Source organism: Ammospiza nelsoni, chromosome 1, assembly GCF_027579445.1.
Source record: "Ammospiza nelsoni isolate bAmmNel1 chromosome 1, bAmmNel1.pri, whole genome shotgun sequence".
In the NCBI taxonomy this organism is placed as follows: Eukaryota; Metazoa; Chordata; class Aves; order Passeriformes; family Passerellidae; genus Ammospiza; species Ammospiza nelsoni.
The window spans coordinates 33,909,816-33,937,792 of NC_080633.1; the positions used below are offsets into that span (position 1 = coordinate 33,909,816).

General features: G+C 40.0%; 2 protein-coding genes across 11 annotated transcripts; one reads left to right on the top strand and one right to left on the bottom strand.

The window, feature by feature from the left end:
- Positions 1-999: 999 nt before the first annotated feature.
- HNRNPA2B1 (heterogeneous nuclear ribonucleoprotein A2/B1) lies at positions 1,000-14,581 on the bottom strand. Of its 6 annotated transcripts, XR_009419654.1 has the most exons (12): positions 14,355-14,581; positions 9,214-9,324; positions 8,144-8,290; positions 6,837-7,047; positions 6,447-6,548; positions 6,268-6,357; positions 5,716-5,778; positions 5,127-5,246; positions 4,729-4,851; positions 3,622-3,704; positions 2,167-2,297; positions 1,000-1,345 (listed from the first exon to the last, which is right to left on the bottom strand). XR_009419654.1 is itself a non-coding variant. In XM_059484820.1 (11 exons), the coding sequence occupies exons 1-10, from the start codon at positions 14,382-14,384 to the stop codon at positions 3,643-3,645; spliced, it is 1,059 nt and encodes a 352-aa protein (XP_059340803.1). In that variant the 5' UTR covers positions 14,385-14,581; the 3' UTR covers positions 1,000-1,345; positions 3,622-3,642. The 6 variants fall into 6 exon arrangements, 5 of the variants coding, with proteins under 5 accessions (XP_059340803.1, XP_059340794.1, XP_059340813.1 ...); XM_059484820.1 differs by lacking the exon at positions 2,167-2,297; XM_059484811.1 differs by lacking the exon at positions 1,000-1,345 and having other exon boundaries at positions 2,133-2,297.
- On the top strand, positions 13,651-27,977 carry CBX3 (chromobox 3). Of its 5 annotated transcripts, none has more exons than XM_059484863.1 (6): positions 13,651-13,868; positions 16,295-16,345; positions 20,054-20,196; positions 21,698-21,863; positions 23,216-23,310; positions 24,862-27,977. In XM_059484863.1, exons 2-6 carry the CDS (start codon positions 16,322-16,324, stop codon positions 24,986-24,988), a joined length of 555 nt encoding a protein of 184 aa, XP_059340846.1. In that variant the 5' UTR covers positions 13,651-13,868; positions 16,295-16,321; the 3' UTR covers positions 24,989-27,977. The 5 variants fall into 5 exon arrangements, with proteins under 5 accessions (XP_059340846.1, XP_059340863.1, XP_059340836.1 ...); XM_059484853.1 differs by lacking the exon at positions 13,651-13,868 and adding an exon at positions 14,581-14,770; XM_059484844.1 differs by lacking the exons at positions 13,651-13,868; positions 16,295-16,345 and adding exons at positions 14,756-14,770; positions 18,111-18,260.

Consider the following 27,977-nt stretch of genomic DNA (forward strand, 5'->3'; position numbering starts at 1 on the left):
ATACTCAACGCAAACAAATTTTAAACCTTGTTGCTACACTACTGAAATAGTATTTTGAACAGAAAAATTACTGCCCTTTGAAGTGGTTTGGTTAGTTTTTTAAAATGGTGTATGAATGTGGACTTGGCAACTGTAAAGAAAAAACTTCCATCAACTACATCTAAGTTATAGGAAAGAAGGCAAATTCCTTATGACCTGGTCATTCTGTTGGAAAGAAGAAAGTAAAGCAGATTTGTGTGTCTTCATTTTCTGCTTCCGTTGCAGCCCACCGGTTACCTATTCAAGTATTTCAAAGTTCAGCTTAAGAAACAGAAGAAAATTGTACGTGAATCCTTAAACAGTATTATTAATGGTTAAAGACATGATTCTGCCAAAGCATATAAACTTCAAGTTTTGAATAAACCATGCATGAAGGTAAGTGGTTAAAACAGTATAACCTCAAGATATCTTCCCTTAAATACACTCCCAACTGAGCTTTCCCAAGTTCACACTTGGTGTTTCTTTTATTAGTTTTGTGTGGTTTGGCATTTTTTGTTTTGGTATTTTCCTTCTGCCCCCAGATGCAGCTATGGGTAATAAGTTTTGTACAGCAGGAACTCTACATTCCAGTCAGTCTGTCTGTCTTCATGCTAAAAGCACTTTAAAAGTGAAAAGGATAAAGCTCTTGTCCTATTGAAATCTGACAAACTGGCTTTGGTGGTAGTTTCATTAACAGTGAAGTATGAGGTAATATAAAACACAGCCAAATAAAGCTACTTTTAAGCACTTGTCTCCAACAGCAAAGACATCAGCACTTTTAAATTTGCAGCCCTGTTTCTCCCAAAAGAGAACAGATGCCCATGGTCAGAGAAACAAGTTCCATGAACACACATGTCAAATTGATTCTGTTTTAAATTCACCTCAAAGTGGAATGTTTCAAATCATGGAAGGGTCTAAACATAAACATTATTTAATGTTAAATACACACTAAGATTTTATTAAGCATTACACTAGAACTACTTTGGTATAAAAATACTTTTATTTTAAAGCTATGAAAGTTATAAATATATGTAGTTAAACTTTCTACTCACAGAATGTTTGCTATTTTAACATTAGTGATTTGTTTCTCCTAACGAATCTGAATTTTATTTGAAAGGTTTACAAGACATTATTACTATAATTTAAAAAACCCATCATTACAGGGATCTGTACTAATTGTGATGTTTTATCAGTATTCATTTAACCTCTAGATTTTTAATGAAGGCAGCAAAAACAACTATTTTCTGATGATACAGAATTTCTTATTTCTTGAAGCGTTTCTGTGGTTGACCACTTCTTCATTAGTTACCTGCAGCATGGCACCTTCCTGCCAAAGAAAAAAAAAGTGTATCTGAAGATGTTTATCACATATGTCTAAACCAAATTACCAATAGGGGAACTTCAGCCATTTTTAAAAAAAAAAGTATAAGCAGTTCACTGGTGTGTCTAACACAAAAGGAACAGGACTTTTGTTAGCTGAGTCCACGTTCTTCAATGGGTAGCCTTTTAGAGGCAATGAACTTTGAAATTAAGGCATTTTTGGTTGCCTTTTTTTTTGACAGGTTTTGTTGATTTTAAAACCAAATCTAGTAGAGTATGCCACCCTTACTCAGAGTAACTCATTCAATACTTGATAAATTTCCATCAATTTGAGGTGCACACATTCAATGCAGTGAGAGTAAGGCTGACTAAATTTGGCACTAAGGTTTGTTAGCTGCAAGAACTATAAAAAATGGTGGAAACCTCAACATTCTAGCCAAATTCCAATTTACACAAAAACACTGTACATTTATGAAATACCACCTGCAGTTTCATTTGAAGGTTTCACTTGCCCTCTAAAGAACTGCTTATGCAGTTGTTAAAAGAATGGACGACACATTCCTTCACAGAGGCAGATGTATTCTGTGGTGAAATTTTTCCTTACACGTAAACACTCTACAGTTACTTGGGAACCTTCAGGATGAAATGTGTTATATAGAATAGATTACAGCAGACAAGACACGGAACAACATAGTTCATTTTCAACAGCACAGAACTACCTTCATTGCATTACCTTGCAACCACCATAATGCATAGACTCCCAAGAAAAAAGAAAATGTTGCAGGATGCAAAAATAAAGTTGTATGATTTAATTAACTTGTGACCTACCATTTTAACTACCAACACCAGGGATGGAACCCTTGCAAAGCTTTACTAATGGACACTTGCAGGTCTCATTTGTTCAACTGTAGCAGTGTACAGTGGCAGCAGTCTATGCTTGTCCAGGGTTCATATCATAGCTAGATTCCAGTAGGAAAAAAATATGTTAAGTAGCTGAAATTAACAATTATTTTTGTAAAAAAATTTAATAATACAAGAAAACAGGATTCACAAATTTCTTTTCAATTTGTAATAGTTAACTCAATTCATTGCTATATGTTAAGCTACATAATGATAATCACTATACTCAAAGAATACTGTCATACATTATTAATTTCTTGGGTTTGAAACATTAAGAAAGGAAAAGTAAACAAGATCTTACCTAAAGAAGTTTAACTGAAGCTTAGAACTATTTTGCTCTACACCCTCAGCCTTCGTTGCCATCCTTATAAACAATCTACCGTAGTTAAAGCTTTGCAGAGATACAGCACAGCTTTTTAAGACTGGCTGAACTTTTAGTGACGTTTTCAAGAGTTCTCTTGTACTAGACCTGCGTCCCTGGAAGAGTACCTTGCTGGGGTTTTTTCCTTTCCTTGCCATTGAAGAAGCAGCATCTAAAAAATCTAAAAAGGTGTTTCTCCTTGCAGAGATACCCCTTAAGTTACCTAGATAGTTTAAACCTGGTAATTTACAGACAACATACTTTTTCTCACCAGCATTAAATTTTACACGTACAACAATAGCTTTGTATTATTTGTGGGACCTTATACTACCCACTCCTTGCCTTATTTTACAGTATTAAAAAAAAAATCTAAAATTACACAATATTTCCTTTAGAATTATTTTATTAAAATCATAAATGTACAACAGCTTCTTAACTCTACACACGCACTTAAATTTTTAAAAGGAAAACGTTATGTCTTATTACACCATGATCCTGGCTAAAAGCTTTTCAAAACTTTGAGAAAAATCTTAAAAAAGGTTTCACATGTCACCTGAAACTTACAAATTTAACATTATCAAAGGAATGCTTCTACACTTACAAAGACCACTAGAAAGAAACAACAATTAAAAAGCTAAGAAACTGTCTCAAAGGCATTTTTACAATCCTTCCTCCACAGTAAGGTAATGTTATTAAATAATCCAAATCCATTCACAAAATGGCTCTCTGCATCTGCTCTGGTGTCTTCTGCCATATCACTGCATATTTATGCATGACTGAGATAAGTGTTTCCTTAACATTGTTATTTCGATAACCTGAAGCTGTTCTGTTACCTCTGGGCTCTCATCCTCTCCTATTTATACAGTGAAGCCTGTTTCAACAGAAGTAAAGAGTAAAAAAATAGGTTATGAAATTATTCATCTAACCATTTTTTAAAGGAAAGATAATATCCTAAAAAGCTTTTAACTCCTGCAGCTACTCTCAAGAATCACTGCAATATTAACACTTAAAAACATACTTACCCATGGCATGCTTGAAGAAACTCAGTAACGGCTCCTCCCTCCATATCCACCACTGCCTCCACTGCCCCCAGGACCATAGTTTCCTGCAGATGCAGAACAAGAAACAGAATGGTCCCATCAGTACATTTTTAAATCTAGGGAAGTTTTTCACAGAAGCAATCAATCAAAGCTTGACTAAATGAAGAGTAACATCTGCTTTAATTCCAGTGACAGCATTTGCAACACAGACTTCTAACATTTCACTGCTTTCCTCTAAGGAACCTCCAAAGACTGCCACAGGAAGCAACTACATGCTGTAATCTTAGAAGATTCAACAGTGCCACATGTAATCTGATGCACTGTGCTGTCTTGAGACTGTGAGGGCTGAATTTGCTTGCAGGCTAAACCTTATAAGAAAGGGCTTCATGTTTCAGTTTCCATTTCACAAGTCTGATACTCCATATTAAGTAACTTATAGACAACAAAAAGTAGGATGCCTCAGAAAAAAAGACACAAGAGGAGAATAAAAAGAAATCACAGCAAATATGCTGGAAATTAAGTAACTAGGCTCTCCACAAATAGTGTGAGCTGACAGCAAAGAACATGAAATAGAATCTTTAAAATTGAAATTGCACAACACTGTGGAAAAAGTTAGTATGTTTTATCTGTTTCAAAATAAAAATAAATTTCCCTGAGACAAGCTTTACAATCTCAAGACACTGAAGCAAACTTGCAGAAAGAACACAGGCACTGCAATACATCCACTGCAGAAGTTATCCAATTCCTACATACCCACCTTGGAATCACACAGAATAACCTGGGTTGGATGGGACCTTTTAAGGTCATCTTGTTCCAAACCCTCTGCCATGGGCAGGGTTATCTGTCACTAGACCAGGATGCTCAAAGCTCCATCTAACCCTGCCTTGAACACTGCCAACAATGGGGCTCTCACACCACCTCTGAGCAACCTGTTCCAGCACCTCATCACCCTCACTGTAAGCTTTTTCCTAATACCTAATCTCAGTCTACCATTTTTTAGTTCAAAACAGTTACCCCATGTCTTCTATTTCCCCCGAAGTCCTGGAAGTCCACCCACTCCAACTACAAGGAAATATACAGGACATATACCTCCACCATATGGTCCCCCCATGTTCCTGCTGCCACCAAAATTTCCACTCTTCATCGGACCATAATTTGAAGGTTGTTGGTTGTAGTTGCCAAAATCATTATAGTTTCCACTTCCATAATTGCCTGTATTGTCAACACAAAAGTGGAGAAATACCGACATGAGCTAAAATGGACGCAACACTTAAAGACACCCCATTATAAAAATTCTAAATAAAGTACAAAATCACACATGTATTCCAGCAGTGCATGCACCAAACAACATTTCTGTTCTATTCCATACTACTTGAAAAACAACAACTGCCTTACACAACATTTTCGAACACCCATTCCCCCCAACCTCAAATGACTTGCAGTAATTTGTAACTGAAATGCTTGAACAATTTAAGCTTAAATGTTACCTCCTCCATAGTTGTCATAACCACCTCCATAGCCCCCACCCTGGTTGCCATAACCAGGTCCTCCTCCACCATAGCCTCCTCTTCCTCCTCCATAACCAGGACTGCCACCAAAGTTGCCACCTGTGTGAACATAATCCTTTTAAATGAGCTTTTCAATATAAAATGCACTTAAATTATACACAAAGAATATTTTTCTGTTTAGAAGAACAGAGAGAACAAAAAAGATAGTTTTGTAAAGACATTTCTATGGACAGTACTTTTTAAAGCACATACTAACACCGACCCTAACTGAACTATGACCAAACCCCAACAGTCAGACTGCCTAAAGACCTCAACTGAAAGGTTTAATTAATCTTCATTTTCCAGGAAATTTAAGACCCACTCTTATCCTAAAGATAATAATGCTTGTCCAAAAAATAACCATACAATCTGCCATATGGAAATTTGACGCAAGCCAACAACCATGTACATTTCTTAAAGCCAACAAAATGGCTCAGGTAATTCAGATAAATTTTACACATATGAATATAAATATGGAAGTGTTTCTTTATGAGAGAAAAACACATCACCAGCACAACAGCAAACTAACCTCCAGGTCCTCCGCCATATCCGTTATATCCATCACCAAATCCACGGCCACTTCCATATCCATCTATTGGGAGAAAAAACCCCAAAGGATTTCAATTTACCTGTAGCAAACTAGTCAAATTCTCAAACTCTTATGAACTAAATCTCAGAAATAATCAATTAAGAACATGTACAATTAACTTCAGAAAAATAAACCTAAACATCCAATCATTGCTTCTTTTTTCTTTTCTTGGGTTTGTATGGTACCCAGTTTTAAAATGTCAGGCAAGTGCTGCATAGAACCAGAGAAATCCTTTTTTACCAAATACTTACGTTTAGATTACTTCTGGCTTTCAATAAAAGCTAAAAAATAAAAACCAAACCCAACCAAAAAACCACAGCCAAAGCAAAACAGAAAAACCAAAACACAAGGTCACTTGCAAGTTACTTTTCCCAAAAATTCTCTCACCTGCTACAGGTGCATTTAAGTCAAACGTTACCACAGCATACAAAGTTCTCCAGAACCAGAAAAAAAGCACTAATAAGGTAAAAAATGTAAATGCTACAAACATGCCTGTCTTACCGGCTCCCCCTCTGAAATTGCTGCCAGGTCCTGGACCAAAGTTGCCACCACCTCCACGAGCATCACCAAAACCGAAGTTTCCTGTATCAGTTTAACATTTATAAGTAGTGAGATTGTGGAAAGTGAACACAAAAATCAACCACAAACTACTAACCATTACTTGTACATACCTCCTCTCCCACTCCTAGAATTTTGAACCTCCTGCATTTCCTGTCTAGAGAGAGCTTTCCTTACTTCTGCATTATGTCCATTGATGGTGTGGTATTTCTGCACTGTAACCGTATCAGATAACAGGCTATCAGCATTTAACTGGCAACGAGTCAGAGTATCAGACTTCTAACACAAACACATTCTGAATCATATAAGAGAACACAAAATACCATACGATTTTTTAACAAACATGACAACGCTTATTTGAAATACATGTTCCCACACAATCCAGCAACCTATGATGTAGCAAATAATACAGGCACATAACTAAATCCCATTATCTGTAAGCTTAGCTTTACACTGAGGCTGTAAGAATTAATACTATCCAAAGAAGGAGTGAAATTACTTACATACAATTTTATCCACAGGATCATGGTCATCAAATGTAACAAATCCAAACCCTCTCTTTTTACCAGACTGTCTGTCAGTAATGATTTCAATAGTGTCGATTTTCCCATACTCCTCAAAGTAGTCACGAAGGTGGTGCTCTTCAGTGTCCTCTTTAATACCACCAACAAATAATTTTTTCACAGTAACATGAGCACCAGGTTTTCCAGATTCCTGTTAAAAGAATTTTCTAAATTAGCACCAAAAAATCAATTTCACAAAGAACTATTTTACCTGGATTTCAGGAACAGAATTCAGATAAACTACGATTTTTAAGGTACAGCCCTTTTGTGAGGCATGACCTTGCAGGCTCATTTAGGGGCCTTCTAAGAGGAAAGTCACACAGCATTACTTGGAGGTTTTTCCTCCCTCTTTTATGTCAAAGCTTTAAAAGCACCGAAAAATGACACAGATTATCTGTCTGAAAGAACTGCAAGTATTTAATAACTTAAGTTACAGCAGACTTCTGTAATTGTTAAAACAAAGATGCATCAGTTTCTTCTGCCCAATACCCTGACAGCAACGGACCCACACTGCACTTGTATCAAGGCCCTTCAACCTCAGCAAATTCACAACTATGCATTTTAATCCCATTAAACAGCAAACACACATGCTGTTGTAATTACCTTTTTCCAAATGCTAACCAACCCTGCATTCTGCAGGGAATGGAAAGAAAATTGGGATAACTAACAGGGGTACCAGTGATTACAATTTCCATTTCCCCATACCTTTGGGACAGCTCATTCAAATCCAGTTCATCAGTCCAACCTTAATCTGGTAAACCCTCCCAGAGCTTCTGTGTGGTGAACAGAACTTGCCTTATAATCCACCCTTGCTCCTCAAGCACTTCTGTGCCACAGTAACCTGGCTCTGGTTTTATGTACCTTCTAGAAATACCCCAGAAAGATTTGGAATAATCAGAAAGACTGACAGGAGTTTATTAATTTGAGGCTTGTAACAGGAACTATTCCAGAAAAGTTAATTTGGAATTTGCATAATTACAAATATTCAACAGAACATGTTTGCTACAACATGTTTCAGACCCTAGACATGTCCCTTGCAGACATGATTCCATAACCAGAATAACATAATTCACTGTAATAGTAGACATATATATAAGAGACTAAAAGTGTGGAAAATAATGCCCCAGCTATCGGCTTTGAACCAGGTAATTTAAACCCAGACAATTTCAAACAAGAACAAAGCCTGTCTGACCAAAACAGGCATTTTTCAAAGCATGAGAAGCACCTGCTTTCAAAGCCATACTTACCTCTCTAGCCACAGCTCTCTTAGGCTCAACCACCCTTCCATCAATCGTGTGAGGTCTTGCAGCCATAGCTGCATCAACTTCAGCCATGGAAGAGAATGTTACAAAGCCAAACCCCCTTGATCTCTTGCTTGCAGGATCCCTCATTACCTAGAATCAATAAAGACTATTTAAATAAAATTTAAATAAATTTAAACTATTTCTATCTGTCTCATGTTAAGCTTTTTGGTAACAGTATTAAGAGTGTGTAAGCTTAATTTACTTTTTCCTTGGTTTGATTTCAAAACACAAAGCAGCACAGTCTGTTGATTTAGTATGAGTGACACTGCTTGGGATCAAAGAAATTCAAACCACTGCTGTCCTCCAAGACTCAGTTAACTCAGAAATGCAGCTAGATCAGTGAGGTGCATTTATATTTGTGTTTATTTTTGGAAAAAAAAAACCAAAACTATTCACATAGTTTCTTTTAAGCTTCATGAAGACCCCCGACTTTAAACCTGTGTTATTACTTACTACTCCCAAGACACTTCAGCAGAGAACTTCTACCAGTCACCATCCCTGTTAGTATTTACAAGACACACAAATGCAGGTGCTTACAGACATGGTTTAGGGATGAACTTGTCAGTGCATGGTTAAATACTAAGTGGTTTCTTCCAACCTTAACAACTCTATGAAAACATCACAGAGAAAGACATCCTTTTCCAGCTTTACTGAGGCTGCTTACCAAGACACCATTTTTTTCCAAATGTTACCAACCACACAGATGTAATAGTGCTCCCTGGAAGCACTTTCTAATGCACTTCAGACAACTTTCAGATACCAAAGCCGAACTGTTGCAATCAGTAGTTAATATGGGAGAATTTTACAGAAAACAGATTGTCAATGTTCCCTAACTTAATCAAGCTTGCAAGAGTAAAATTTACGCGTTGCTACAATGGACTGAACTGTGTGTAAAGCAACCAACTGCACCATTAAAAGCTAATATTCCATCTTCTCTAAGCAATCCAGAAAACAAACATTTAAAATTCCTACACATTCCATGCCACTGCTATGCATTGGTATGCTGAACTTACCACACAGTCTGTAAGCTTTCCCCATTGCTCATAGTAACTCCTCAAGCTTTCTTCTGTGGTTTCAAAGCTTAAGCCGCCAATGAACAGTTTGCGGAACTGCTCCTTTTCCCTCTGCCACGAGAAAAAAAGATTACATTAATATAGTTTGAAACACCTCTTCTGCATTAGCAAATCAAACACTAACCAAGATTTTTGTAGGTTTTAAATACTTTCAGTAAGACTTATTTTCAAAATGAGACCTGGCTCTTCTAAAAGTTCTACCCCTATTAAAGGATTTAACTAATTTATGGAATTCTACAGGTCCGCTTTTACAATACAAACTTTTTTAGTTCTTATTCCTGTGTCTCCCTCTAAACATCAAGAACAAGGAACCACATTTGAAGACTTTCAGAATATTCCTCTGTAAGACCCATATGAGATGCTTTATAAAGAAAATGAGAACTTTGGGATTTGTTTTTATTACAGAAAATAGGAATTAATTTATACTGTCTGATTCCATCCTGGGTAACATTAAATTATAAAAACCATTCTGGTTAAAATTGTTCTACATTAATACTGCCGCACTATTTATCCAAGGCATTGTGAGCGAAAATCAATTAAATACATCTAAGTATGTTCTGTAACAGGTTAACAATTCCTATTTTCTCCATAATTACTAAAACAAATGAAACTCAAGCAATCTGTAAAATTTATCTGGAATCCCACACCACTGGAATTACCAATAAACCTATACACCCTCAACAGGAGCACCATTAAAATAATTCATTTCAAAGTAGAAATGTGAATAACACATATTCATATCCACTAATGCTTTCAGTAAGACTTTATTTTCTTGCAGAGAAACTATCACTGCACTTGTTAAGAAGAGATCTTTTATGTAATGACAAGAGCATCATTAAAAAAACCCAACAAAAATCAGGACCAGAAATAAGCTATTGAATTCACTTTTCTTGTATATACCAGTAAACTAAAGCAGAAAGGAGAACCTTCCGACTTCGACCAGTTCAGAGCACTTTTACAGTAACTTTTCATACAAATCAGGCCTTTTAATTGCCAGGCTCTACATACAAAAGTATCACTAGCTCATAAGTGTGAAAATTTCATGCCAAACTTAAAAAATGCACTAAGAAGTAGTTCCCTTCCCTACAATGTTGTTTTGAAAAGAACTGTTCTTCTAGGGACAAGAGAACTCAAACCAAATCAATTCAGCTTTTTACTGTTAACTAACTTTAAAAATCAAGAAAATCTGCTTGAGTGTTTGGTTGTGTGTTTTCTTTAGTGTGGTGGTTATTTTTTATACAACTCAAATATAGCAGCAGGAAGTGCAATTGACAAACACGATTAACTGTGCAATGGGGACTAAGCTAAATTGAAATAGGAAACTAGAAAAACACTGAGCCTAAGAAAATAAGGAAAATACTGCAGTGCACATATGCTTTTAGAAGTATTAAGCCAAGCTGCACGCAGACCAACATATTTTCTGAAGTTGTCCAAGGCAGGCCTGGATCAAGATGCATATAACAGAACACAATTAGTGTGGGCAGTGACAACCCAGGGTTTTTTCTTCAAAATACACCTCTGTATTACCAGCCTCATGTACTGCAGTCTGACAAGGAAGTCAACTTTCTCCCCTCCTCCTTCCAAATACATCCTCTATTTAAGATTGATGACTTCAAATTTCTCTTGAAAACTATTTGGAATCTGCTGTTGGATCTAGTTTCTTTTTCTTCTAGGAATAAAAAAAAAAAGCTAGTACTGTCTCCTCCTTACACAAAGGACAGGCAAAATAAGACACGTGTTCAAAAGTAGCCGACACGTGTTTTAACTAATTTATTTTCACCTCTTCACATAAAAGGAACAAAAGAACACTGCACACCAGACCACTATAAAAAAATCATATTCATCAATATGTCATTTATTAATTTTGAGTAGGAGGCAGAAAAAAATTTAAGCAACAATACTGCAAAAATAAAAATCCTCCCTTCAGTTTTGCTGCCTGAGAATTAGGGACCACTTGCTTACAGTTTCATAGATCTACAAGAAACCTTTTTCCTGTATAATCAATTACCATACATTTAATAAAGAACATTATTATAAAAATATGAGAATTAAGGAAGTATAGTAGGCAGATCGGATATTTTTTTTCAGTGTTACGTTTACTCCTGAAAACAGCGATAAACCTGTAAATGGAACTCAAGGAAAGAATGGAACAACTATAAAAATATACTACATATAACTACCAGACACTGAACAGAATAGTTAATGCATTTTACAGATGTATTTAGGGTCATGATCTACCTAGAACATCTAGGCACCACACGTCAGAAAACAGCAATAACGAAATTCATCACCAGTTCTTAATGAAAGCCATTGTGCCAAAACAGCACACACAGACTGCTCCACTCAACATGCAGACAATCTCTAGATGCAGAGAAACTATTTGTCTTAAATAAGCCAGTTTGGAGAAGCTCTGGATGGCAATAACACTAACCTCCTACCAAAGTCCAGAGTTCTGCCCATCTAAAGTTTGTGCAGAAAGTATAAAATGTACAACAAAAACTATCATCATACCAGTACCTCTTAGAATCCTGAGGAAAATACTCTTTTGGTAAAGACATAGACACCTCATACTTAGGAAAGGCCACAATATAAAAGCTGGAGGTAACACGTCTTTCGAGATTTCCACAGTACATCACGTGGTAGGAATCAAATGCCAGAGCAAATTTTTACCTCTGTAGGATCTTCATCCGTGTGTATTTTAAACTTTCCTTCACAGGCTTAAAGCAACTTGAAAGCACTAAAATATGCATAACCTTTGCTGAAATATTAATCACCAGAGCAAGGAAAGGTGTTTCATACAGCGGTAACGTGCGCACACACAATCCACGCTGAATGCGGAATTAAGAATTCGGGTAACAAAAACGTTTAAGGGAAACAAGCGAGGGGGATCCCTGAACTCCAGGGCTCGGCAATCCCTCAGCGCTGCTCGCCCGCCGCCTGTGGCAGCCGGGACGCAGCGGCCGCGCCGGCTCCGCCATGTGGCGGCAGCGGGAACACCGCGGCCCCGAGCCGGGCGGGGAAAATGGCGCCCGGGAGCAGCCGCCGCCTCCAGGGAAAGCGCTGCAAATTGCTTCTAGCGTGCACCTACACACGCGGTTCTAAGACCTCTCCGGCGCTCCTTCTCGTCCCCGTGAATACCTGACGACTGCAGCTGGCCCCCGCCTTGCCCGCTCTACCGGAGGGATCCCCACTGCCCCTCGCACTTCGAGTCTCGGCCAGGCCGCCATTTTACCCCTCCCCCTCGCCACCGCCATTACCCGCAGAGCCGCCTCGGCCGCTCCGCGCCCTGCGAGGCCAAGACGGCCCCCAACCCGCGGAGCTCCAACTCCCCCTCCTCCTGCGACACCTCAGCAGCAGCGCAGCTAATAGCCATGGCCACGGGCTCAAGAACACGCTGTCCGCCATGCACGGTTACCGCAGCTTCCGCCGCCTCGCCCGGCTGCGCGCCAGCCCCAGTCGCCGCTTCCAGAACCTTCCTCTGCGCAAAGACATCCAGCATCCACCCCGCGTTGCGACCCGACAGCAGCGCCCGGACTTGAGCGGACCACTCAAGCTTGCTTGAAATGCTCAGCCCCGAAAAAATTCACTGTCTGCACAAGCAAACGCGTCTCCCTCCTTAAAAGCAAGCTCTAAATCCCCCCATTCCACGTACCATATTCTTCATGGTTTATGAATTCCTGCTTGAGAGTACCGTACAACCGGTTGGTAATGGCTGCCCGAGGTGTTACGTAATTTGAAATTCAGCTCCGCGTAGTGTTAGCGCCCTCCTACTCCAGCTCGGGCTCGCTTCCGAGGTTTAATTTATTAAAAAAAAAGAAAAAAAAAAAAAAAGAAAAAAAAAAGGCAGGCTCTGGAGCTTAAATATCTCCAAAGGGGCTGCAGTTCTGAATAACGCCCCTACGTGTTTTTATCGTGTAATGGAAAGTCATGGACTCCGTTAGTAATGGCCGCCTCCGAAATGAGCCGAAGGAGCTGTCGTCGTCGAGCTTATCCGCTTCGACAGCCGCCGGAAAAAGCCGAACCAGGAATGGAAGCCCATTCGACTCGCTTCGGTAATTTCCGGAATCTGCCGCAGCAAGCGAAAATGGCGCTCGGCGCCAGCTCGGCAATTTCCGGACAGAAAGACGCAGCAAGTCATCGACTACTTCAGCCAGCTCGGCAGTTTCCGACAACCGACAGGCTCGCGAGACATGCCCGAGCGCAGCCGAAGCGGCCTCGAACACTGCTGGCACCGTGTCACTTGTTTTTGTTTGGTTTTTTTTCCCGGAAATTGAGGAAAGGCCCCGAAGGCTCAAACCTCGGCGTTAATATTAGTCGGGGGCGGCCGCACATCGCCCCTCGAAACCTCTCCCTGGCCCCCTTCCCCCTCCGCCCAGGCAGGAGGAAGTGAGAGCTACACAGATTTTGGCACAAGTGCGACACATCGAGGGGCCCCGGCGGAGGGAGGGAGTTGGACTTCACCGCAGCCCGCTCCGCTCTTTCCCCCGCACCGTCGGCATCGGGCGTGCCGCCCGCTTCGCCGCTCTGTTCTCCTCCCCTCCTTCATCCCCTCCCTTTTTCCCTCTCCGGCGGCCCTACACGCACCGCGACAAAGGGTGAGTGCTGCCGCCCCGCGCGCCAAAGAAATGGCGCTGGAGCAGCTTCTTTCTTCCCGCCCCCTCTGCTCCCCCTCCCTTTCAGCTTCACCGCGGATCCACCCGCGGATCTCCCGCCCGCAGCGAAGTCTCTCCAGCCGACTCCCCGAACCTCTTTTCTCACTTATGAATGAGTTCTAGGGCCTCAGAGGCCCGCTGCTTTCCGAGTCCGCTTCCCTCCCCCCTCCCCTTGCTCACGCCCAGGCCTCCCCGCCGCAACGCGGGAAATGGCCGCGCTCCAAGGGGGACCCCTCCAAATGAGCTTCAAACCCACCCTAGCGCTCCTCGCCCGCCCTCTGCAGGCCCGAGGCCCGCCCGGCCGCACCGATCGAGGGCCTCGCTCCGCCGCGGCGGGCAGCATCGGCCCGGCGCGCATTCGCAGCGGCGGCCATGATGGCGGCCGTGGCTCCCGGGGTCCGCCAACCCCGTCCGCTCCCCCAGGCTTACCCAGTCGCTTTCCCGGTCGCCGCGAGGCATCTTCCTTCTTTTGGACGCCTGGCGCGGTCCTGCGCTCGCCCCGCGTTGGAGAGACGTCTTGGCCCCCCTCCTGTGCCGGCGGCGACGACGGTCGGAGGTTGTAGCGGCTCGCGCGTAGGCGGTGGCGGCGTCGTGCGCTCTGCCCCGTCACAGCCGCCGGCACGCAGTGCTCGCCCAGCCCAGCCCCGCCAGCCACCGCCGCGCCGCTCCCCGCCCTCCGCCTCCCGCCCTCCCTCTCTCTCTCTCTCTCTCTCTCTCCCTCCCTGCCCCCACCCCCCGCCTCAGCCCCCCGCGGATGTCGCTGTTGCTGCTGCCGCCGCCGCTCAGTGCGCGCAGGGCGGGAGCCAGGAGGAGACAGGAGACCCAAGCGGCTGGGCACCATTGAAGTCTGTATCCTTCTCTCTCTCTCTCTCTCCCTCTTTTCTCTCGCTGCAGCCGCCTCCTTTCACCCCACTCACCCTCGAGTCCCTTTCCCTGACTCCCCTTTCCTCTGCGGCTCGCTGCGGGCCGCCGCGGGGAGATGCGGAGCGCAACCCGCCCGCCTCCCCCCACCGCCGCTTCTTCCCCACCCCCGCTTCCTTGGCGGTGGGGGGTGGCGGGCGGAGCGGAGCTGTCGGGGAATCGGGGCTTCGGCACCCGCTCGGGGAGGGAGGGAGGCCGGCCCCCGGACCCGCGGGCGCTGTCGCCCCGGGGAAGGAGAGCAGCGCCGGGGGCGGGGGCAGCGGCACCCGCGCGGCAGACAAAGCCAGCCCGCCGGCCGTCCCTGCGTGTGCCCGGCCCGGGGGAAACGTGAAGGGCCGGGGGGAGGACGGCGTGGAAGGGGCCCTGTCAGCGGCGGCGGAAGCGGCCCGGGGCCTGCGTCCCCGTTACCTCGCCCGGGGCGGCCCCGCCGGCCTCATGTGCGCCCGCCGCAGGCCCGAGGCGCAGCCGCCCCCAGCAGGCCTGCGCAGGGCTGCCTCTGTTCCGTGGTGGGGGGGCTGTTGTTGGGTTTTGGGGATTTTTTTTTTTTTTGCCCCTTTCTGCTACCTCTCCGGGAGACACAAGGCAAGACCTTCGGCACTGGCCCCCTAGCCCCGGCCCTTTTCCCACCTCGCCTACCCCGCCGCCCATGGGACTGCCAAAATCCACCTCCCGTATCAGGGGAGGATTGGGCGGGATCGCTGAGTCCGGGAGGCTTTCTGGCCTTAAAGGACTTCTCTGCTTTACCTAGGCATATGGGGAATTCTAGCGTTTCTATAGCTCGCTGCGGGGCGGTGACAATACATGCCTATGGAGCTGGTCGGTATGAGAAATGACATGGAAAAGGGGATGGATTGTGTTCAACGTAATTTGCATAGGTTAAATATGTAATATGTGCATCTTAGCTGAGTTAATATTGTTCTAGGACCTTAACTCTTGCCAACTTGAGAATCAGAAGGCAACGTTATAGTTGCATTAAGATAAATATTTGCTGTTTATAAGAATTTGCTACCATGTAAGAATAATGGGTGATTCATTGCACCACAAATATATATCTGTTCCCCATCAGATATTTGCATTTAATATAACTTAGGTGTATCTTCAATTGCTAGAATCTGAACTCTTGTTCTATTTGGTTTAAGGAAATAAGCATCCCTGATGGTCCTCCCCCTTTCCCCTAGAAACATGTCTATGCTTTTGAAGGCCTTGGGAAAAATCTTTTTTCAACCCTATATACCACCTTGTCAGTATCATTTACCCTGGCTAGCCTAATGGTGCATTCTGGGTTATGCCAGACAAAGTAGTAACCTACTTTTTGTTCTGGATTTAATCCATGTAAGAAATGTTGTATGCAGTGAATACATGGGGGTTGGAACAAGGACCATGCTTGTCTTGGGATGCCTTTCTTTGAGTAATGCAAACTTCCTTTTAATTGTCATGCATTTTTCTAGTAAAAGCTCTGCAAGTCTGCAATAAAAATGGCCTCCAATAAAACTACATTGGTAAGTTCATGCACACCTAAAGTATATAAGGATTTAATCAACATATTTTTCTTCAAACTTATAACTTGGCATCTCCATTTAAAAGATACATCCACATCTCCCCTCCCCAGCATTATTCTGACCAAAATTTCAGATCCAGAAAGTAAGGCTACTAGAAAGGACATTGGTTTTAATAAATCTGCCATTTCTAAAGAGAAACTAGTTGGGAAAAAAGTGTGAAAGGACTCTGCACTATTTCATCTATTCTACGATAGAAAATACTGAGGATTTTTTTAGCCTCCTTTCAGCATACCATGTAATTCATCATACATGTAAAAAATAAAGTCCAAATAATGTACTCGTTTAATTTCTCCCAGTGTATTTGGAGAAAACTATTTGCCTGACAAAAGGCAGTCTTTACAGATGAAAAGTAACATTATTGAGAAATGATGTGGCATAATTAAGATGCCTTTTGAAATGCTTTTTAACAAATAACAGTTTCTTTGAATTTCATAGGAGCAGAGATTATCAGATGTCAACCCCTCCTGGACCATTTTAATGATGCATTCATGGATCTCAAGTCCTCTAAAGCTTTGCTTGACATTAAAATATGGACTCCTAAGGGCAGTTGGTTGCTGGCTACAGTTCTACTAATAATGATACATAGTTTCACAAAAGACAGACCTGTAGAAGTATAATGTGAGATGTATCTGAGGTTGAGATGGGGAAGTAAGCAAAAAATATATGTGCACAATTCAAAACTTCAATAGCAGAACAGCTGGTTTATAATGCACTCAAAAGGCCTGTTCCTAAATTTACAGAAATTATTACTCAGCTCAAAATATATCCAAAACTTGTATTAACTCCTGGCTTAGAAGTGCAATGGAGTGCTTCCTCTGTGTTGTACTAGTTTAAAATATTTCACCAAGGTGAATGTCTAAACTTTCTGTTAGTAATTGATTGTCCACTTATCCCGAATTTGAAAAAGAGGTTAGCCAGCCTGGGGAGGGGGTGCTTTGGAGAGAGGAAAAAAATCTTATAAATGCAGTATTTTTTATCTTTTGATGTCAAGAATTTTGCTGCACAGATCAGGAGAGTCAGTTATGGTTCCCATGGGAACCATAACTAATTCTGCTTCGTTATATATTTGCATGCAAAACCTAAATGTGTTAAGGGATAGGGCAGCTCTAGAGCTGTAATTCTGATTTTCTTGTATCTTGTATGTTAAAATTCTACACCACAGTGTCACATCAGTGTTTTAAGTTTGCCCCTCCAAGAAAGAGTGATTATCCATAGCTCTGCATCTGTCATATGTAGTGTCATATGACTTCTGTATGCAGAAACAGCCATACATTAGCCTTCAGTGGTCAGATGTCCAATTTACAGCTTACAACATGCAACCCTAGAGAAGAGAACTTCAGGGGTCAAGTGGGCATTTAGTATGTTTTCAGTTCAGTCAGGTGTCACAATTCACTTGTGGGCTGAGATTTGCATGGGCTTGTATAATCCCAGAATGTACAGGTTTTTAACATGTTCAGTATTTCTGCAGGCTCTGCAATCAAGTGTTATTTTAATAGGCTCAAGAGTTTGAAGAGCAGTGCTGATGCACAAGACCTAATAAATCTCTAATATTTAAAACAGAAGCAGCATACTCTTTATTTTGCTATTTCTTACTGCACTTCAAGAAAAAAATGCAGACCCCCATGACATTAATTTTCCTCTGTGGAAGATACTTGAGATACTTAAGTTTTAGAAAGTAAAAAACAAAATTGTTGCTTTGATACAGAAATCCAAAACATTGATCTTTAAGTGACAAGAATTAGTGAAGCCGAAAAGAGTACCAGAAAACAGTCTTCCATTGAATCAAAGAATTTTAGTCCAACGGAGAATACAGATGGAGATGTTCCCCACTTGTAGCCTGCTTGCCTCATCACCAGTAATTATAATGTTATTACTATGGTATAGTGAGTCTGTCTTTTTCTGTGTTGTCGTTTTCCCCTCTGCTACTTCTATTATTTGTTAATTTCCCTCATATCTACCCCTTTCTATTTCACACTTCCATTTTTTGAAAGAAGCTGCCCTCATAGAAGCCTTGGACATCTTCATGTTGTATTTCCCTTCAATATCAGTCTTGCATTCTTTTTCCTGTGGAGGCAAAAAAAGCCAATATGCTTAAGTTAACACTTTTCAGACATGAATGCTGTGGTCAAAATACACCTGGGATATGCAGGCACCTAAAATCTAATTGGAAATACATGCTCTGTTCTCTCTTCTATGCTCTCAAATCAAAATGATGGCCATGTGAGATATATACAGAAACTTGCTGTTTAAATGAGAAACGAGAAACTTTTTCTCCTCTTTGTTGTTTAAACCTTCAATTTATGGGTTGCTAACCATAAAGAGTGAAGTATTTTGGGGAGGGAGAGAAAAATTATTAAAAACAAGGGGTACAAAGACAGGGCTTTGGCAAGAGAATCATCTTCCAGTCTTCACTAAAAGAATACAGTTTTTGTTCTAACATACATTTTTTTTTACCTTTCACCACATCAAGACAAAATTCTACTAAGTCTAAAAGTTGAAAATTTCAAAATTGCAGTGTTGTCAAACTAACCCACATTAGAGAGGACTAGAGAATGGCTATCAAGCAAATAGAGGTGCTTTGTGGTATTTGCTTGTCTGTATTTTGTTGTAGAGGAAGTGCTTTAGTGAGGAATTAGTTCTGTCCACTTTGATTTAGGGTGCTGCTTAACTCTTAGGAGCTTAATACTTAGTTTATGGCTGCCACTTGACAGTTTCTTTATTAGATGCAGTCCAAAATGGCAAGCAAACTGCTTTTGGTCTGCTAGTCCTCCAGAACTGTGATACAGCATGATAGGATTGTTCCAACTTTTTTAAGATTACAAACAAGGAAATTCTGAAATGTGTCCTTCTACTGCTATTTAATTGTGCCTTATTAAACTGGGAATGCCTTGAGGATGATGTGGATGTAATAGTTGTTTTAAGAACTTAAAGAATATTACCTGAACTATCAAATGTAAACTTTAAAACACTTTAAAAAGTTTTCTAAGTTAGCAAAATTCCATTTATGTGTTAAGTGCTGTACTTAAGTGTAGCAGTTTTAAATTTATGCACCTTTGTGACATCTGTTTGTAAGTTACATGGGTGCATGGCTAAGAATGAGAAGGGACTGCAGTAATGGAATGCTCCTAGCATGTGTCCTCTTCAATAGTTGCGGGTTATTATTGAATATTTTGCTTATTGTAGCAATACATCATAAACTTTGCTGCCATCAGTTTCTCCTTGGTTTTTTTTTTGAAAAGGTAGAAGCCACCTTTTTTCAGTACCATCCCTTTTTTATGCATTTTCAGTTTCCTTATTACTTCTTTTTACTTCTGCCTTGCCCTCTGCCTTTTCACAGGCATAGAGCTAACTTTTAGAAGCTTCCTGGTGTTTTGAGCATGTAGCACTGAGAATTAAATTTTTAAGGGGAGTATAGTCACTAAGTATGTGAACAAAAAAAATTTCACCTTTTTAAAAACTGATGTTGGGTATCTCATTAAGCAACTGATAAAAACCCAAAAGATTACCATGTCTTGCTCAGGTTACCTGACCACATGCACTAACATGAAAGGAGTCTGAGCTTCTGGCTTTAATGTTAATAAGCCAGTGAAATAACTGTGTAAAGCAAAAGAAAAAAAAAGAATAATGTTATTCTGAATTTCTTTTTAGCACAAAATGGGAAAGAAACAGAATGGCAAAGGTAAAAAAGTTGAAGAGGCAGAGCCTGAAGAATTTGTTGTGGAGAAAGTCCTGGACAGACGTGTTGTAAATGGAAAGGTGGAATACTACTTGAAGTGGAAAGGATTTACAGAGTAAGGCATTCCTTTTTTTTTTTTTTTTTTTCTGATAGAATGATAAACACCATTGATTTGAAACTGTGCCAAGAGATTGGACAATGAGCATCCACTTTAAAGAAGCTTGAGGGAAGGACATCCTTAAATGCATAATCAAGTGGGACAGTCGAGTATGAAGATAAAATAGAAGATGATGTAGTTCATTGTTCAGGCTATATAAAATATTTGAGGACTTCTACGAAGTTCTTAGTGATTGTTCTTTTACCATTCTGATAGAGCTTGTGTCCATAGCTATCAAGGTAAGATAGACTGACAGTTATCATATATGTAGCAGAATGAATGGTGCTTCTGAGTAACAAATCATGCAGGAATGTAAACTGCAGGCAGCTTTGAAGCCGATAGTTCGCTTATTATTAATTTTCCTGAACTGTTCTCAAGTTAACTGAATATGCCTGTGGAATGGTTGCCTTCATTAGGCATACATCAAAGGAATTTTTGAGTGTCTTTCCCAGGACTTACATATGTATATTAAAACTTTGCAGTAGACTTAAGCAGTTAATTGTTTAAGTAGGAATGTAGTTGTGCCTCCTTCCAGTGACACTCTGTCGCAGCTTGCTTTACCAGCTGAAAGAAGAATTTGTGCATAAATGGTTATGTATGCTATGATATTATTGTTGCATACCTCCCAAAGTGAGTGCATTGCAACAGTGTGCAGTCTGGAAGCCTGGAATGTGTGTAGTGATGTGTGCATAAATGTGAAGCACAATGTGTTTAGTATTTGAGGGTCTGATTTGAACTTGTAATAATATGTTATTGTAATGGAAAATAATTTGTAGGTATCCTGCTGGTGCAGTAGTGCTGTGCCAGTATTTGCATGTGAGATACAGAGCGGTTGTGAGGAATGTTCTTAAAATTTTAGTTAGCAAAATGCATTCTCACTGAAACATAGGCTGTGCCCAGCTCTGCCCACCTTTATTCGCTCCTGCAGTCAACTGAAGGAAGCAGATAGTTCTAGGTACAGTTGTGTTCAATGCTCAGAGACAACTTTAGTGTGTTCCTCATGTCTGAAAGCTTATATGTATGGATTTATACTTAGGCTATTTGTAATGACTGCTGTGTACACTCTGTAAGTCTTAGTACTCTTATCATACTGTTAGTTTTCATGGACAGTCTTTAGAGGAGCCAGGGAAGTGAGTCAGTTTCAATGGACAGTTCAGTTTTGGTAGGGTGTGCATTGCTTGTTTCGGCTCTCATACCCCACTGAGAGCACAGGTGTTAATAGAGCTGCTTTTTGTGTTACCTTCAGATTAAGAATGTTGTTTTTCCATACTAATGAAGCATCCTTTCAGTCATCAACATGAAGGCTACTAAAGGTGGCAAGATAAACATCTTTAAGTTTAACAGACCTTCCTTATATAATTAGACAAAAATTAAGTTGCTTATTTTAAGGGGGGGCCATGGGGCTAGTTTTACATTTTTCTTTTTTACTTAGTTCTACATAAATGTGTGTATGTTTCAGTGCTGACAACACATGGGAACCTGAAGAGAACTTAGATTGTCCAGAGCTAATTGAAGCTTTTCTGAACTCTCAGAAAGCTGGTAAAGAAAAAACAGATGGTGCCAAAAGAAAATCTTTGTCAGATAGTGAATCTGATGATAGTAAATCAAAGAAAAAGCGTGATTCTGTAAGTATATGTTCATGTGTTAAGTTTTGGTTTCCTCTATCTCTCTCCTACCTCTCCATCCCCCAAAAATCATATTGTGACTTTGAGAATGAGACTGAACACTGATTTAAAACTGTAAAAATTTCATAGCATCTGGGTCTGTGGTTTGAAAAGGGTATACATTCATTGTGGGTGATGAGACTGTCCAAATGGTTAGTAAAGGATGATTGGCTGACATGATGATTAAAAGTTCTTACATTGTCCCACTTACTGAATAATTGAAAGTAACATTGGTTAAGAGTTATTAATTAATGGTATTAAGCGATAGGTTTCTATTAGAACAAAAGATCCATTAATGGAACAAAGATGAAGTTCTGGTTTGCTACCATATTTAGTATATGATTTTGAATGGGTGAGCGGCAAGATGGCAAAATGTGAAAACCAATCAGTTGCTTAGACTAGGAGCAGACATAATGGTGGAGAAGGAGTAGAAGGGGTGAGTGAAAAAACCCTACCTTTCCTGAGAGGTCTGGATTTATCCTTCAGTTTAAATGAGTAGGCAAACTGACACATTTAATGCTGATAAGTACAGAATAATGCACACTTTGTAATGTGTTCAACAGTTCACATTTCCTTTTGTAAACTTTTGGACTAGTGGTTTGCAACCTGACACTGCCAATCATTTTCATGTACTGGAGACAGCAGGCAGTTGGACATGTGGTTACTGTCAAAAAGGTTGGAAGGCATCAGGAAGAATAGTTCATGAATTATACAAAGAATATTTTGCTTTCTGTATAAAGTCAGTTGTTCGGCTTAATCTAGTACAATAGTGGCCACTGTCTCTAAAAGGATATTGTGAACCTATAAAGGAGCTAATACAGGAAATAGTTGTGATATTTTTTTGTCACCAGTGTGGTGTCAGTGAGCCAAGAAGAGTTTAGGTGTTCCCCAAGGGTGCAGTTTCATTGTTGGTTTAGGGAACCCATGCTTGTTGTTTTGCTGAAAAGGATATGTTTTTTCCACTTCCAGGCATGCATTTTTACTTTGCTGTTTTTGTTATTTTTACTGACCATGCTTGTTTGTTTATCTGCTGAAATTATTTTAGACCATTTGTTTCATCTATTATATTTTCAGAAATAAATGCTGGAAACATGGATATAAAATCCTTTATTATTATCCTACCTCTAAATTACTTGGCCTGAAGATTGTTCATGAAAAAATACTATGTAATTATAGATTTGATGGGATTTAAAGGCTGTATTTTGTTGTTCTGATACACAAACACACACGTGCATGTATGTACAAAAATTCCTGTATCTAGTACCAAAATAGAATTTTGTCTTAAACTAGATAACCATCTTCTAACTTACTAGGTTGATAAACCAAGAGGGTTTGCAAGGGGTCTTGATCCTGAGCGGATAATTGGGGCTACGGATAGCAGTGGAGAGCTTATGTTCCTCATGAAATGGTAAGTCTTACATCCACAGTTCTTGTACATAAAGGGAGGGCAGGCAGCTGCACTTACCCTAAAGAGACAACTTCCTCTCAGGAGTAAGACACAGAAGCTGGTGGTCTCCTTATTAACCTTGTATTCTTAGAAAAACAGGGTTTCTATATTCAGTTAGGACTTAATCCCTCTTTCTTCAAAACCCAAAATATATTTCATTTCTGTTGGTTCAGTTTTACTTTAAAAGGTAATTTCTGATAAAATAGAAAGAAATTTGCATTTGTATGGAAAAATAGATCTTGATAATGCTCTTGCAGAGGGAATGGCAGGCAAAATCCAGCTTTACATGTTCCAATAAGCAGAAGCCAGCTGCTGGATAGCCAGCTGTTTAACCAAGCATAGTGCCAGCTGTTCTGCATGCATCAAAGTGGAATTGGAAGCAACTAGGGGAGAAAGCAGAGGAGGAGATGAGGAAGAAACAATATGTAGAGGCTTGACATTATTGGCTAGTAAGAGGCAAGAGTGATGTGGGGAGTTTGTGTTGTTGGGAGGGTAGGTGGGGACCAGCTTCATTAGCAACAGTGTTGGGAGAAGGATTTCTTGCTTTGTGAACAAATGGAGTAAAATTAATGATTCTTCACAGTTTTGAGAAATCAAGAGATTGAATTCATATTTGCTGAGAGTCAGATTTCTTAAGGTGATGGAATAAGAAGGATGACTTTCCACAGCCTTTGAGAAGGGCAGATTTTCTGAATGAAGTCAAACTGAGTGATCTCCTGAGATGTGATTTGTCTTGGGATTTACCTAGACTGCTGAAAATTAGTGCTGTGGGAGAGTGTCTCCCTTCTGCATTCTCAAATTTTCTATAAATTTTATGTGAAACTTAGAAAATTTGAAAAACAAAGATCACAAGTGTTTGAATTTCTGTAGTGATAATTGACTATCAAACACAGAGGACTTTTTTTTTGTTTAGTTCAGTTGCTGTTGTTTAGTTTTTCATAGCTGGTCTTAGGTAACAAACATAGATATGAGTTTGTATGCACAAAGCTTTGACTTTTAAAGGCAGCATACACTTCAAAATGAAGTGAAGTCATGTCAGACTGGCAAACTTGGTTTGTTAGCCCAAGACAGCATCAAGAATAGCAGTATGAAATACAGGAAGTTATTTGCATAAACAGCAAATGTAATATGCATGTAAGTACGAACTCTTAAGATTGGTTGGTTCTATTGATTTTGAAGTCTTACTTTGAAGCTTTGATTAACCTTTAAAAGACAAAAGTAACTGAGTTTTATTTCTTTCATTATATACTCCAATATGTAACCTTATGACTGATTCCCTTAGAATAGCATTTTCCTTTCAAACAGAAAACACATGGGAAGGGAAGAACAATGGAGCTATGAAACCTCATCATCACCATTAGCATGGAAAGTCTTGGTAGCTTTAGTGAAAGGTGTACTGGAAACTGGTTTCTAGCTGCCATTGTTTTCAGAACTTAGAACTTAGGAAGAGCTGCTAAATGTTTTGAAATACTGATTATTAATTTTCTCAAATCCTGCTCTCTTCTACATCAGGAAAGACTCTGATGAGGCAGATCTGGTGCTGGCCAAAGAAGCTAATGTGAAGTGTCCTCAGATCGTAATCGCTTTTTATGAAGAACGGCTAACTTGGCATTCATGCCCAGAAGATGAAGCACAATAATTGTTTGCATTGCTTTTTTTATATATAAGAATATTAAAACCTGAAATTTGATTTATTAGCAATGTGAGAAGCATACATTCTAACAAGTTTCAAATTTGATATTTTTTTGAAGTAGTATGTTTTGCATCAACAGCAAGTAAATAAAAGCTTTCTGCAACTTGTTTCATTTACCACAAGAGAGCATTTGATACTACTACTTCCTCCATATTAGGTAAAAGTTTTATAAAACATTGATGAACTTCCTTAGTTATTACAGAATCATAATGAATGTCTAAACAAACTCACAGATGTTTTGTAGTCTTCTATACTATTGATGTGCATGTATCTTCTTTACCCAAACCTAGCCCTTTAAACCTGTAAGGTCATTCTTTCTAGTATTTGGGATCACTTGGTCTTAAGAAGAGCAGGTGAAAACTAACTTTGTAGTAATTTGAATGTTATCAGACTGTATATTGTTTACTTTATTGTAAATACTGGTGAGCAGTGGTCAATAAAATAGTTTTATATTCTTCCTTTATACTGATAGGCTGTGACTCTTTTGAAGCGGGGTATTTCTCAACTTTTGATATGTTAAACTCAGTTTGTAATATATTTAACTGTAAGTTGTTCTCTCGGGGGGTAGGTTGATTATTAATATTACCCCACTGCTACTCTTATCAGAATACTGGACAAATACCAGGCTTTGATTATTAGTTGGAGGTTTTCATGAATACTGCCTGAGACATGGGTTTTTCTGAGTCAGGAAGAGCCTGTAACATTAATGTGCTTTGAGTACTCCTGTAAGTCACAGATTGCAACCGCACAGCTTAGCTACAGCAGTTGGTCACAAGGCCGAGTAGCCTCTGCAGGCACACTAGGAAATATTTGACATGTATTGACAGTATTAGCCCTTGTTTTAATTTCAGTTCTTAATAGGAGGCTATAATGTACTCTAGGGCTGGTTCAGATGGAATTATTCTACAGGCCATCACCTCAAGAATACTTACATAGCTCAGCTTTTAAAGTGGAATATTTAAATGAAATACTTAAGTCATGTACGTGGAGCAAAAGACTTTCTTTCTATTTCAGACTGAATTTTGAAATTAGTCCTATAATGAGCTGCTTGAATAATACCTTTAGAAGGGCAGAAGTAAAAGGTGGGGAGCTCAGGAAGAGTAAAGTTGCCATTCATCTTTTCACTTGCTTTTTTCTAAACACCATCTTTGTGTTTTGACTACCATAGTATAGTTTGCCTTAAGCTGTGCTTATATGTCAATGGCCAAGATTATTTCAGTTATCCTTAATTTAGAGTTTTGACTAAAAAATATAATCCTGTAGTACACTGTCAGTGTCCATAGACTCATAGAATGGTTTTGGGTTGAAAGGGACTGTGAAGATCATCTAGTTCCAACCTGCTTGCCTCAGGGAGGGACACTTTTCACTTGACCAGGTTGCTCAGAGCCCCATCCAACCTGGCCTTGAACACTTCTAGATTGTCAACAACTTCTCTGGGCAACCTGTTCCAGTGCCTCACCACCCTCAGAGTAAACAATTTCTTCCCATAATATCTAACCTGACCCTACTCTGGTTGGGAGCCATTTCCCCTTGTCCTGTCACTACATGCCTTTGTAATTCCTCTCCAGCCTTGTTGTAAGCCTCCTTTAGGTCCTGGAAGGTTCTAGAAGTCTCACTGGAGCCTTCTCCAGGCTTAACAATCCTAACTTTCTCAGCCTGTCTTCACAGGAGAGGTGCTAGAGGTGCTACAGCCCTCTGATCATCTTTGTGGCCCTTCTCAAAGGTGAGACAGCTGGGATTGCCTGGCTATGTTTTTTCAGAAGATTTTTAAAAAGTGGATATTCCTGGAAACCCTCCTATAGTGTGCATAGCCTGATGAGTGAAGGAAGGAATCCAGTCTGTGCTTGATGTTCTTTTGATACTGTTTCACAAATCATTACTATAATTATTTGTCCTTTCAATACTTTCAAAAGCCATTTATATTGCAAAACAAAGCCTGCCACCGTAGAACACCTACTTATAGTTAAACAGCAATGACTAAACTTGCTATATGAACTTTTTCCTAAAGATTTTTTATTACTGGTTTTGGGCAGAATTCAGTCTGTTTGTGGCTCTAGGAAAAATCTGATATCCCTGTTAGCATGGAGCTTCCTTGCACCAGATAATGATAATTTGAGCGCTTAACTAAGCTCTCTTGCCTATTCCTTAGACAAATCACTCTGATTTTATCACATTTAAGACTCCTACAGAGTTCATGGCTTAATTTTTGAGAGGCCCGTAATAGGAATATTTATACACCTAGTATATAGGATTCTGAAATCCTTGCTTTTTTATCCAGTAGCTTAATAAACACATGGGCTAAAGAGGAATTTCAAAGCAGCTTGTATTCTCCTGCCAGTTTCTTCAGTATGGAGTACTTTGTAAAGAGTCTTAAAACTGTTTCTGTACAAGTTGCATTTTTTTTTTTTTTACTGCCTGAAACTTTGCAGTTTCTGTAACACATTTCAAGTGTGGATATCAAGTCTGTGTGAAGTTGCTGATTTGAAGCAATACAGGTTAAGCGGTTGTTTTTAATTATTGGTTATTGTTAGTGGTAGACAAAGATTTTTGTTAAAGGTTGGTTCTCCTCAATTTGTAACCCTTAAAATACAGAATTGTAACTACATACAGCTTTTTACCTTATATTTGGTTCTTCCTTCTGACTTAATAAAAATACACTGAATTCACTTTTAAACAACTTTGCAGCTTGTTAGACAGTTCTTTAGAGTGTTGATTTTTTTATGTTATGATGGTAAATATGCTGACTGGTATTTGTTTCCTTTTTTTTGTCCTCACTTTGTGTCAAACTGAGTTTTGCTGGTGATGAAATGCAACACTTTAAAGTTACAAGTTATGTAAAGTTATGCTGAATGTGCTGCAAACATAGGCAAAAAGTTAACAAATGTTATTAATTTAAAATTTACCGATGAAATAAATGAGATATCTTCTGTAGTTA

Bases quoted from the DNA above. Each gene is read 5' to 3' on its own strand.
- CBX3 (XM_059484844.1), top strand. From the start codon at position 18,219: ATGGAGATGTTCCCCACTTGTAGCCTGCTTGCCTCATCACCA. The intron at 18,261-20,053 runs GTAATTATAATG...ATTTCTTTTTAG, and splicing joins GCCTGCTTGCCTCATCACCA to CACAAAATGGGAAAGAAACA. The intron at 21,864-23,215 runs GTAAGTATATGT...CTAACTTACTAG, and splicing joins CAAAGAAAAAGCGTGATTCT to GTTGATAAACCAAGAGGGTT.
- HNRNPA2B1 (XM_059484820.1), bottom strand. From the start codon at position 14,384: ATGCCTCGCGGCGACCGGGAAAGCGACTGG. The intron at 6,358-6,446 runs GTATGTACAAGT...AAACTGATACAG, and splicing joins TTCTAGGAGTGGGAGAGGAG to GAAACTTCGGTTTTGGTGAT. The intron at 3,705-4,728 runs GTATATGTCCTG...CTGCATCTGCAG, and splicing joins GGGGGGACCATATGGTGGAG to GAAACTATGGTCCTGGGGGC.